General features: G+C 41.3%; 1 protein-coding gene across 6 annotated transcripts in view; it reads left to right on the top strand.

Moving 5' to 3' along the window:
• The window catches only part of LOC115085754, a 1,125,639-nt gene that overhangs the window by 837,719 nt on the left and 274,337 nt on the right, over positions 1–13,583 (top strand). For all 6 annotated transcript variants that reach the window (XM_029592129.1, XM_029592132.1, XM_029592131.1 and 3 more), the window contains one exon: positions 10,660–10,716. In XM_029592129.1, coding sequence (XP_029447989.1) covers positions 10,660–10,716 — 57 coding nt within the window. The remainder of the gene's footprint in view (positions 1–10,659; positions 10,717–13,583) is intronic.

The raw sequence follows: 13,583 nt of genomic DNA, 5'->3' as shown, positions 1-13,583 counted from the left end.
GACCAGTGAGCCTGACTTCAGTCCCGGGAAAAATAGTGGAAACTATTCTCAAGATAAAAATCATAGAGCATATAGAAAGACATGATTTAATAGGACACAGTCAACACGGATTTACCCAAGGGAAGTCTTGCTTAACAAATCTGCTTCATTTTTTTGAAGGGGTTAATAAATATGTGGATAAAGGTGAACCGGTAGATGGTAGTGTATTTGGATTTTCAGAAGGCGTTTGACAAAGTCCCTCATGAGAGGCTTCTAAGAAAACTAAAAAGTCATGGGATAGGAGGTGATGTCCTTTCATGGATTACAAACTGGTTAAAAGACAGGAAACAGAGAGTAGGATTAAATGGTCAATTTTCTCAGTGGAAAAGGGTAAATAGTGGAGTGCCTCAGGGATCTGTACTTGGACCCGTGCTTTTCAATATATATATATATATAAATGATCTGGAAAGGAATACGATGAGTGAGGTTATCAAATTTGCAGATGATACAAAACTATTCAGGGTAGTTAAATCACAAGCAGACTGTGATACATTACAGGAGGACCTTGCAAGACTGGAAGATTGGGCATCCAAATGGCAGATGACATTTAATGTGGACAAGTGCAAAGTGTTGCATATAGGGAAAAATAACCCTTGCTGTAGTTACACGATGTTAGGTTCCATATTAGGAGCTACCACCCAGGAAAAAGATCTAGGCATCATAGTGGATAATACTTTAAAATCGTCAGCTCAGTGTGCTGCAGCAGTCAAAAAAGCAAATAGAATGTTAGGAATTATTAGGAAGGGAATGGTTAATAGAACAGAAAATGTCATAATGCCTCTGTATCGCTCCATGGTGAGACCGCACCTTGAATACTGTGTACAATTCTGGTCGCCGCATCTCAAAAAAGATATAGTTGCGATGGAGAAGGTACAGAGAAGGGCAACCAAAATGATAAAGGGGATGGAACAGCTCCCCTACGAGGAAAGGCTGAAGAGGTTAGGGCTGTTCAGCTTGGAGAAGAGACAGCTGAGGGGGGATATGATAGAGGTTTTTAAGATCATGAGAGTCTTGAACGAGTAGATATGACTCTGTTATTTACACTTTTGAATAATAGAAGGACTAGGGGGCATTCCATGAAGTTAGCAAGTAGCACATTTAAGACTAATCGGAGAAAATTATTTTTCACTCAACGCACAATAACGCTCTGGAATTTGTTGTCAGAGGATGTGGTTAGTGCAGTTAGTGTAGCTGGGTTCAAAAAAGGTTTGGATAAGTTCTTGGAGGAGAAGTCCATTAATGGCTATTAATCAATTATGCTTAGGGAATAGCCACTGCTATTAATTGCATCAGTAGCATGGGATCTTCTTAGTGTTTGGGTAATTGCCAGGTTCTTGTGGCCTGGTTTTGGCCTCTGTTGGAAACAGGATGCTGGGCTTGATGGACCCTTGGTCTGACCCAGCATGGCAATTTCTTATGTTCTTATGCTTTCATATAGGTAGAAAGTATCACAGATGTGTTTTCATAGGATTTGGAGAGTGGTATGTAAGCTGTATGTCAGCATACAAGAAGAAAGCTATTCCTAGATTTGTCAGTAATTTACATAGTGAGCATGTAAATACTGAATAGTGTTGCTGCGAGGGCAGATCCTTGAGGGACACCTGTCTCGCACTAGAAAGTATCAGGTATATGGTTGCCAAGATTGACTTGGAGTGTTCTGTTAGAAATGAAGACCCTGCTGTCGATCCCATCGTTAGTCATCTGACGGCATAACAGGGTTATGGTCCTCAGTGTCAAAGGCGGCCGTTAAGTCAATTAGCACAAAACAGTAAGGTTCTATAGATGACCCCAAGACTTTTAGAAAGTTTTTAAGTCTTTCTTTTCCGAGAGGCTTTTGAATGACCTTGAATTGTGTGTGTGTGTGCTTTATTTTGTTTTAGATTTTATTTTTTTATGTATTTTGTTATCCACTTTGCATAATTTTATTAATATAGGAGGATTAGAAATGTTTTAAAATAGATTAGATTAGACTATATATATCTATATAAAAAAGATTTGTGTCAGTCAAGCTGAGTGTCATAGCGTGGCACTCTGTCTATTAAATGGTGCATGAATTTTAGAAATTGCTTAAGAGTGAATGTAGCCAGCTTTAGGGAGAAGTGGAGTGTGTGTGGCAGTGTGACTCAATAGGGGACGGTGTCAGAGTGGAATAAAAGAGGTTGTTCATGAGGATTAGCTGCTGGTCACTAAGGAAGGAGCCTCAGAGTGGGAAGCTGTGGAAGGGACTGAGCCAAGGAGAAGGAACAGGTTCTACACCCAGTAGTGCAAAGGGGTCCTAGAAGGAGTTAAGAAGTGAGAAGCTGAAAAGAGAATTGGTGTTTTCATAAAGCCCTATAGGAGCTAACGGTTAGAAAAAGCAGATTGTGTCTGAGGAGACCAAGGTCAGGTTGACTGGCGTAAAGTGAGAAGCTGTGCTGGAGTTAAGCAAGACCTAAGGGAGTAATGTGCCTATGAGAAGTTCCAGTTGTGGATGAAGAACTGCATTGACCAGCTGAACTGGATAACTGTTATGGTTATTGGTGTTTGGGTGGATCCTTGGACACTGTGGCAGCTAACCATGCCCATGGGGGGCAGTCCCGTGAGGGACCACAGTGTCAGGCTAGACTCCGGACAGACAAACACAGATTTGAATCTTTTATTAAACAGTATATAGAACCACCAGAGGTGGCAGTAGTGAGTAGTGGTTGTAGAGCCCGGCTGGGTGTGTCTCTCATAGAAAGCTGGAAACGGATCCTCTGTAAGTAGTGCTGTAGTGGAAAGAGACTGAGAGTTATGAGCACACAGTAGAATTAGCATTCAGAGTCCCAAGTAGAATAGGAGAGCTCTGAGACAGGGAGAGTAGGCCCTCGAGGAGCAATTTCCTGATCCCTTAGAGCAGAGAGACTCAGTAGGTTTGTACTCACTAGCAGTAGCAGGAGATTCCACTAGATGAGAGGTCTGGCACCGGAGCAGAGGGCAGGCCCTGGAGGAGCGAGTACCTGATTCCGGCGAAACAGTACTGTAGAGAGAGATGTTTCTGTACTCACAGATGGTGACTGTAGTTAGTTCTTCCAAGTAGAAGGTAGAAGTTGCAGGCAGTGACATAGGGAACATGGGCCCTCGAGGAGCGAGTACCGGTTTCCTTGATAGCACCTGAAAGAAGCAGAGAGGCCCCCGAGGACCGGGTAATCCCGTTAGTGACCCCAAAGAGTAGTAAGATTTCCAGTAGAGCTGGAGAGGCAGAGTAGCTTAGGAATGGAGAGCGAATCCCATCCGTATGAGTTCCGTTGCTAACTCAACGAGCTCGCAAATGTAGTAGGCAGATATACCCTGGAATCGTGACGTCAGAACAGGGGGACACCCCTGAGGTTCACGCCAACGTGGAAATAAAGATGAGGGCGGCGTGCGCGCGCGCCCTAAGGTACCTTGAAGGAGCATGGTGGGAGGCAGCACCAAAGCCGGTCCGGGGACACCGGAGAGGTCGGCAGACAGATGCCGCGGTGGCCATCAGTCCAAGGTGAGCCGGAGGAGCCGCTAGTAGAGAGAGGTAGGCGGGGCGAAGCCGTCAAAGACCGGACGCAACAATAACCCAAGCAACACCGGCTATTTTTTAGAAACCATGTTTATAAATTTTACAATTTAGCCAAAGCTATTATATTATAAATGTTTACATAACTATGATATAAACAGTTATACAGTCCTTAGTATTATCTAAATTAGACCATTGTAATGCTTTCTATGTAGGCCTTCCTCAATATATGCTGAAATGCCTGCAAGCAGTCCAAATTTGGCAGCAAGACTATTGACCGGTTCAAGGATATCTGATCATATTTCACCCATTTTACATTCGCCACATTGGTTCCCAATCTATTGGAGGATTCAGTTTTAAACTGTATCTTTAGTACACCATGCATTAATCAAAGGAACTCCGGCATGTGTAAGCTACTATTGAAAATATATAGACCACAGAGAGCTTGAAGATCTACAGAGTGGAATCCTTTAGATATGCCTTCATTTCGGCAAGAACAGCTAGATGAAACCAGAGAGATCTTTTAATGTGGCAGGACCAGTATCTGGAACAATTTACCTGATGAAATTAGAGCAGTAAATCAATCTATCTATCTATTTATTTATTTATTCATTTATTTATTTATTTATTTATAAATAATCTTTTCTATACCGTTGCTAAGTTAAATACCATCGCAACGGTTTACATGAAGGCACATAGGTTAATGTAGGTGGATGCGTACTATAGTACATTTTAATAGGTGCCACAAAAGGTTTGGTTACAATATATCGTTAAAGACAATTAATTGTTTAATTGTTAAAGGTTTTGAGATCTCTTTGCAACCTGATCTCTAGGGGCATTGTGTTCCAAAGTGTGGGGCCTGCTAAAGATAAGGCCCTTGCTCTCACTTGGGTTAGTCTCGCTGTCTTGACTGAGGGAATGGTTAAGAGTGCTTTATTTGCCTATCGAAGGTTTCTGTGTGGGACGTGTACTCGTAATGCTGTGTTTAGCCAGTCTGATTTTTCATCATGTATTAGTTTATGTATTGTTCATAGGGCTTTGTATTTAATTCTGTGTTCAATAGGTAGCCAATGTAATTCCGCCAGGGTTTCAGTTATATGGTCCCTCCTCCTTTTTCCGGTTAGTATTTTAGCTGCTGTGTTTTGAAGTATTTGAAGTGGCCTTATTGTTGTATTCAGGAGTCCTAGTAAAAGGGCGTTACAGTAGTCCGTGCTGGAGAAAGCCTTTTATTTTAGACTGGCATTTGCAAATATCAGATAATGGTTTACAGGGCATTTCGTATTAAGAAGATAATCAACAGGTTTTTATGACTTTTATGTTGTTTAGTATAGATTGTTATGTTTATTTGAGTAATGCTTGTGTACATTTAATATTGTAATATTGGATTGTGTGGGTTAAAATCATTTTAAATAAATACATCTCCCCCTCTCCTCCTTATATGCAGCATATACTGTATTTCCCAAACCTATTTCTTCATCATTGTGACATATGTGTTCATAGAAGTCTTTAAAATTATTGTAAAGTTTCACTCACCAGGATACCAGGATTCCTGGAGGCCTGGCTGGTTTGCAGCCCTCGAGGACCGGAATTGCCCACCCCTGCTCTAGCGTGTCCCGATGATACATTTACCCAGTCAATATTGGGGTAATTGAAGTCTCCCATTATTACTGCACTACCAATTTGGTTAGCTTCCCTAATTTCTCTTAGCATTTCACTGTCCATCTCACCATCTTGACCAGGTGGATGGTAGTATACCCCTATCACTATAGTCTTCCCGGACACACAAGGGATTTCTACCCATAAAGATTCAATTTTGTATTAAGTCTCATGCAGGATGTTTATCCTGTTGGATTCTATGCCATCCCGGACATAAAGCGCCACATCGCCTCCCGGGTGCTTTTCTCTGTCATTGCGATATAATTTGTACCTCGGTATAGCACTGTCCAATTGGTTATCCTCTTTCCACCATGTCTCAGATGCCAATTAAGTCTATGTCATCATTCACTGCTATAAATTCTAATTCTCCCATCTTACTTCTTAGACTTCTGGCATTAGCATACAGACATTTCAAAGTTTGGTTTTTGTTTGTATTTTCATTCTGCTTTTTAATTGATAGGGATAAGTTAGAATTTTTTAGCTCAGGTGAGCTTTTAGTTACAGGCACTTGGACTACTTTTCTAATTATTGGAACCTCACTGTCGGGATGCCCTAATTCTAATGCATCATTAGTATCCTTTAAAGATACCTCTCTCCGAACCATGCGCTGCTGAGCGACTGTCGGCTTTCCCCTTTGTTCTAGTGGAGGTGCCATATAGAAATATGTTACGATGCATTCTTAAGGATATAATTCAGGTTTCTGATGCTGCTTGTTTCATACATCAAATGTGTTAATATTATATTTCGTACTTAGGATTAAAATCTGGTGAGTCCTTCATGGGGATTTGTTTAGGGAGTTTTTGCATGGTATGATGTTTATAAATAATGATTTCTTGGATATATTTGCCCTTTTAGTTCCCCTTGAAGAAGCCTCATTTCAAGGTGAAACTCGGGCCCTAGTCAGGATTGGAGAGTTTGGAGACGTAACGGTTTTGAAGACCTTTTTCGAATGTGCAGTTGAAGGGTTCGGATATGTCTCGGTTTTAAAGACGTCACGTATGCTGGTTGAATGCTGGGATCAGGATCTGAGATGTTATTTCTTGAGTGCTGGATTCTTTGGCATCAGTTGAAAAGCTTGTGGGATATGTGGGGAGATTTTATAAGGTAAATGAAATTGATATATAAAAATATTTGAAAGATTTTGCAGTGCTCATCCACAAGCTGCTGAATAATGGATCTCTTCTCCATCACCAGGGACTTCTAGAGGTACCTTGTGTTTTGCTCATCTTGTTCAAACACATGAGCCTGCATTCTCGGCCTCAAATGTTAAACTTTATTATTCAGGGAAGTCTTTGACTTAAATGGACTGCTGGAAGTACTGAAATTCATTTCTTCTCTGTCCCCTTTTCCATGCTGAGGTTGACAAATTTATTGTCACAATAGTCTCACTCTCCTCTATGATACTATCTTATCTTTTGTGAATGTGTAGTCAGGCCTTTCTATGTTTTTTATAAGAGCATGGGAGGTTGCCATGCTGGGTCGGACCAAGGGTCCATCGGGCCCAGCATCCTGTTTCCAGCGGTGGCCAATCCAGGCCACAGGAACCTGGCAGGTGCCCAGGCACTGAGGGGATCCCATGCTGCTGATGCGGTTGATAGCAGTGGCTATTCCCTAGGTAAACTTGATTGATGGCAGGTAGTGGACTTCTCCTCCGGGAGCTTGTCCGGGCCTTTTTTGAACCCAGCTGCGCTAGCTGCACTGGCCGCATCCTCTGGCAACGAATTCCAGAGCTTTATTGTGCGTTGTGTGAAGAGGAATTTTCTCCGATTGGTCTTGGATGTGCCCCATGCTAACTTCGTGGAGTGCCCCCTTGTCCTTCTATTGTTCGAAAGTGTAAATAACCGAGTCACATCTACTCGTTCAAGACCTCTCATGATACATTTTATATTGGTCTGTATTTCAAGGAGTTGATTTGTAGCTGCCCTGAATTTTGAAAGGTGCAAGATCTAAATCTTTAATATAAATAAATCTTTACTATCGCTCCGGCTATCCTAGCCCTCCAGGTTAATACCCCTTGTTATATGTAACTTTCATCTCTTGTTATATGGTTTTGACTTTGTTATTCCCCCATGTTATTTGTAAACCGATCTGATATGAATTTCTTTCATGAAGGTCGGTATATAAAAATGTTAAATAAATAAATAAATAAATAAATAAATAAATATCTCTCATTATGGCACTATTACCCCCAAAAGAGTTAGATATTTATCCCTGGCAGAACTTTTTAACTTTGAGACATAATATTATCCAAGTGGCAAAATATTGGGTTCCAGTTCAATTTGTATCTGCTTGTTTGTATTCATGCTTTATTGTCAATTTATTCTATTTGGTGAAGGTCTATCTTTGTTTTGCATGTGTGACCAAGGTGAGGTATTCTGCCAGCGTGTATTCTATAGCAGCAAGGCTTATTCTGTTTTCATAATAAGAGGTGTATAGGTGTTGCAGGACTTGTAATATTTGCAGTGTCGCCTTTTTATAAGAAAATGTTGTTACTGTTTGAGTGCTGGCATTTAGTGCTGTTTTGGTATGGAAGATTATAATATACTAATCGTAAGTTATTGTTCTCATGGCTATCTGAGGGCCTAGCCTATATCCAAAATGCTTTCCAGTAGGCCTAATGCCATATGGGTTCCAAGTGTACTTTTTGCAGGGTTTTCTGCAGTGCACATAAATATAATATACATAAGTGACTTTGTTTTATCACAGAAGAGTGTACTTTGAATGCCCTTTTCATGTAAAATCTCCCTTTCTGATTTGGGGAAGTGGTTAATATGACATTTTAAAATAAATGCATAATTTTTAATTGTGTGTGTGTTGGGGGCGAGTTGTGGCGCATGGTTGTAAGGTTTGCCTAGGGCTCCTAATACCATTGCATCTGCCCTGAGAGAGCGGCAATTCACAGTTCCTGGGAGTGTGGCAGGTTTACCGGTTTCCTAGAAATATTATCACCGACACGTTATCTGGCAGTCCTCTGGGAAACCTGACCCTGCTTTCCCACTTCCCTAGCCTTTCAAATCACTCAGACTCCAGAGAGGACCCTTCCCTGGCCCTCTCAGTAATTTGACTTCTGCTGCGCCTTGGTGGGGTGGGGGTGGGGCGCTATCTTATCCCTCCCTCAGGCAGAAGATTATCCTGAGCCGCCTCTAGGTCCTGCACCTTCCACAGTGAACACCAAACCAAAATGTTTGTTAGGCAGTTTTGATTTTTTTTCTCATCAACCTCTACATAATCCTCCCTCTTAAGCTCTGAGGCTCACAGTGCCACTTGCGCACTTCCTTCTATCACTAACACATCTTAAAAAAAAACTGTCTGCCCATTTTACTATATTTGCTATTTTTTTTTTAATATATTTGAATTTTTGCATTCCCATCTTCTCTTAACTGTTCCAAATATCGTTGCCTATCTTCCTCTTCCTATGGTCTCTTGTAGCTTATGAATGCCAATCTTTTTCTCCCTTACCTTTTCAGCTCCTTCTTTAGAAAACCATATCACCCGTTATTTTTCAGCTTACTTGTATTTACTTTCTTTACAAACAATTTAGGTGTCCTTACAAAATCTCCGTTTAAGTTTGCCCACTGCTCTTTACTTTCCCTTGATTTTCCCTTCCAGCTAACAATGCCTTAAGGTCCTTCCCCATTTTAACAGTATTAGTTTTCTTGAAGTCTAGGACCCTCGCCTTGGAATGAACCTTCATCTCCTGCACTACATCATCAGATGTCGGTAAGCACCAGCTCCATTATCGCTCCTTCCTGTGTGGGTTCTGTTACCAGTTGACAGAATAGTTCTCCCTTCAGAGAATCCAGGAGCCTCCATGCTTCTAGAAGACACTGTGCCCTCCTCTGAGTGTATACAAGCCGCACATAAAAAGCCACCTCTTTGAGATTGGTTTTCCTCGTCCAACGCTCCTGATTCTTTCTGATCTTAGCTGTCATAGAAGACATAGAAATGATGGCAGAAAAGAACCAATGGCCCATCCAGTCTCCCCAGCAAACTTCCCATGGTATTATCTGCCGCGCCATGCAGGTTATCCCCTTGTATCAGTCAGTGCTGCTTGATGTGCTTTGGTTAGGGACTTGGCCGTAGAAGCAGTCCTGTGTTTTTTTTTTTCCTTAATTTCTGCGCATCAGTACTCCAGAATGTAAAAAGAAAAGTCATGGCTCGTGTTGGTTACCCCTAAATCCACATTTCTCTTTCTTCCCCCCCCCCCCCCCCCCTTCCTTCAAAGCAGAGAGCGATGTTGCAGTTGCATCAAAAGCATCAAGGCTTATTCGTTAAGGGTAGTAATCCCATGCCCTCTGTTAAGGGTAGAAACTGCTGCTCTGTGAGGTTACCCCCATGAGTATCAGTTCCCCAGACTGTAAAAGTCAGGGCCCTTGTTTGGTAGCTCTCTAAATCCAATTCCCTTTTTTCCCCTATCGTTGAATCGGAGAGCAGTGATGGAGTTGCATGAAAAGTATCAAGGCATATTGGTTAAGGGCAGTAACCGCCACACCAGCAAGTTACCCCCATGCACACTTTCTTCGTTTCCTTTAGGATGTGGCCGTGAAAGCAGTCATCTGCTTTTCCCCTTATGTCTGCGTATCAGTATCCCAGACCATGGAAGTCTGGGCCCTCGGTTGTCTTCTGAATCCAGTACCTCTTTTCCCCCTGCTGCCTAAGCGGGGAGCAATGTTGCAATTGCATTGAAAGCATCAAAGTATTATGCATCTCTCTTTCCAAAGATGATCTTGTCACTGTGACATATCTTCCCCTTGAAAATCATTTCACCAAAACCACAAATGTGTCCCTAGAAGATGTCATAATGGTGCAAGAAATGCCTCATTATTACGATACATCTCTGCTTAGAACATTGATTTGTAACTTGGGTCCTAGTGAAGGCGTGCTTTTTACTGAGGCATACGTTCTGCAGTCACCTCACTGGATTTGTCATCTGATAGTTTTTTTTTCAAAGCTGTATGACAATAATATGGATCCCATGAATTTCCAGAAATGTACCCTTGCTGCAGATCCTTTTCACGTTGAAGCTACAGTGTGTTCATCGTAATGTTAGTACGGAAGAAAACATCTGTTTTTAAGATATGTATTTAGCACATCTCTGTGTTATGATAAATGTGTCTTTTATTTAAGCCTCAACTCCAAAATTAGCTTTTGCATTTAGTATTTTGTGAATGCCCAGCTGCGTCAAGGATGGATCTAAGTGACAAATTAATATCCATCTATGTCTTGTATGTCATTTTAAATATATGTTTCCTTTTTGAAAACCTTGTCATGTCTTGAAGTTTAAATTACTTGTAATTCCTGTAAATCTTTCTCTTGCCTCAAACATATTTTTCCAATGCAGAGTTGTAATGGCTTTTTCTTTCTTCAATATGAATAAACAGAGTTGAATATACTTGGAAACAGTTCTGTGTTTTCACTGACTTTATCATTTTCTTTTTTACCCCCTGTTCTGACAGAAAATTGCAGAGAAGTCCAAATCCTTGCTTCCGACAAGTCAGAGAAGTAGCAAACAGGTAGGTATTTTATTTATATACTTCACCGACAGACTTTATTGAACTGCCGAGGATAAAGAAAAAAGCTTTGTTAATATCTTAAAATGTCTCTGTACGCTGCCTCAGGTTATTGAGGGCCTTGTTCAAACCTTAATATGCAGCCATACATTGAGATTTGATTCTCCATGAAAAGCTGGGCTGGCCCATCAGATACGCTTTCTCGGCCTCTTCCTGTAAATGAAGTCCTTTGATGCCATTAATATGTGGCTGCTTACGAGGTCTGGATTGGGCCCTTTTTAGGTATTCTTGTATGAAGTGAAGCAAACATAGCTTATGTGAAGACCATGCCTGTCCGTCTATCTGTCTGTGACCATGTATCAGAGGCTAACTCAACTCCTCCCAGTTATGCCCCTAGAATGCCCCTAAATTATCCAGCTAAATTCTACATAGAAACATAGAAATGATGGCAGAAAAAGACCAAATGGTCCATCCAGTCTGCCCAGCAAGCTTTTGATAGTATCTACTGCACCATGTATGTTACCCCATGCTTATCAGTTTCCCACACCATAAAAGTCAGGGCCCTCGGTTGCTGTTTGAATCCAATTCCCCATTATGCCTTGCCGTCAAAGCAGAGAGCAATGTTGGAGTTGCATCAAGTGTATCAAGGTTTATTGGTTAAGGGAAGTAACAGCCGCACCAGCAAGTTACTCCATGCACTCTTTTCTTCATTTCCATCCTTTGCCCTTTAGAGATCCACAGTGTTTATCCCATGCCCTTTTGAATTCGTTCATTGTTTTGGTTTTCACCACCACCTCTGGAAGGGCACTCCAGGCATCCACCACCCTCTCTGTGAAGAAATATTTTCTGACATTGATTCTGAGACATTCTTCCTGGATTTTCATTTCGTGACTCTTAGTTCTGCTGATTTCTTTCCAGTGGAAAAGGTTTGACATTTGTACATCATTAAAACCTTTCAGGTATCTGAAGGTCTGTATTAGATCACCCCTGCACCTCCTCTCTTCCAGGGCCCCTTCAGTCTCTCCTCATAGGTTTTCTGATATTGACCCCACACCATTATGCTCGCCCCTCTCGGGACCGCCTCCATCCTGTCTCTGTCCCTTTTGAGATAAGAGCTCCAGAACTGAAGCCTTGCCTAGAAACCTGTACAAGGGCATCACCACCTCCATTTTCTTACTGGTTATTCCTCTCTCTGTGCAGCCCAGCATTTTTCTGGCTTTAGCTATCGCCTTGTCGCAATGCTAATAAGCAAGCTAATAAGTCGTTTAGATGGATAACTATTATGTTCTCCGTCTAAATTGATTTTGAATATGAAGCTCTTTATCCTTTCATTACCTGGCTCTAGTTCAGGTTTTGCAAGGCCAGTTCTAATTAGAACTTACAATTTCAGCAAGTTTTATGACCTCCTATTGCAGATGACTCCAGACAGTTCTGACACTGGATTTTATCAGACAGAAAACCAGATGTTTTTATCTCAGCTGGTTACTACTAAACAGACTAAGGAAAAAAAAAAAGAGACATAATGCTGTAGTACCATGCCTGATGATTCTATACTAAGCTATGCAAAATGTATTGATCCACATTTATTCATTAATTTATTGGCAATTGCTTTGTTCCACTGTCCCAACTGCGCATACAAAGTTCTTGCGGTCCACTTTCACTAACTCCCTATAGCTTTGCACAGGCCTGCTATTGAGCAGGTCTAATTAGTCGGACAACTTATCCGGCTAAGTATCAAGTAGCACTGCCCTGATCCGCCCACTGCTCGCCCACAGAACTCTCCGGCTATCTAGTGGCTGGTGAACTCAAGCAGATATTCAGCGGCCGCTAGATAGTCTGAGACGTCCTACTGAATATTGGGCCCCAGGAGTTTTCATCTAACATCTCCTCCAGATCTCTTTCCCAAGCCACCAAATGCCTAAGTTTAACAAGAAGCTCTTCATTAAATAAAGCATAAATGTTTTAATTCAGCCCCTTGATAAGGTTAGGAAGTTCGCTCTTTGTATTTTGGTGGTTGTAAATTGCTACAGTTCGATTTGACCAAGGATTGCTATCCATAAGAAGGAACCTGCTCAAAAGAGAATGTGGCCTTCTATAGATCGCAGACATCACTATCCAAAAATCAGCCCAACCCCAGGCTTGGGCGTATAAATTATAAATTTAAGTTACAATTAAATTCCCCAGATTTTCCACAATTGCTATTAATTTCATAGTAAGCCTAGTAATATAACCAAGCAGGATTACAGAGAAACTTCTGTTTCTAACAAGTAATTCACCTTAATAAAGTTCATAATAATAGGCTTCCAATGTATTTCATATATTTAAAACAAATGGTTTTATGAGGAAATCCAATGTCATGCTTGCCTGCTATCTCACATGGAAGAGTCTTTTTAACCTTAGATGTGCTTTTAAAATAACCTGGGCTTGGATTTGCCTAGGCTTGTGCCTCTCTATTAAGCAACCTCGCGTAAGCCCTAAACCAGGCGAGTGTTGAAGCTTTTGCAGACAGAAAAGCATGGGGATTGTTTTTGTGCCAATCCCATGCCAGTCATTGTATCCCTTCAGTAGTGTTGGGGCTGTTATCACTGGTTTTACTCTCATTGAAAAAGCACTGAGATTGATCTTGGAGTGGTTTATTGGCATCACCAGCTTCTTGTTCCTTTTCTTTTTTTTTTTTTACATTTGTGATATAAATTGTATTGTCCAGCAGTTCATTATAACAGCAATTTTGCTTCAGTGAAATATATGGAAGCGGATGGGTGATGGGGGAGGGGGGGCAGATGAAGGGACATTTTTGTTTTTATAAAGTAATTCACCTTAACGAGAGAGAGAGAGAGAGAGAAAATGGTGGTGGTCCCCATTTTTTATAC

The sequence above is a fragment of the Rhinatrema bivittatum genome, chromosome 2 (assembly GCF_901001135.1).
Source record: "Rhinatrema bivittatum chromosome 2, aRhiBiv1.1, whole genome shotgun sequence".
Lineage (NCBI taxonomy): Eukaryota > Metazoa > Chordata > Amphibia > Gymnophiona > Rhinatrematidae > Rhinatrema > Rhinatrema bivittatum.
Note: the sequence above shows the minus strand (reverse complement) of the source record. Positions and strands in the feature narration are given on the sequence as shown.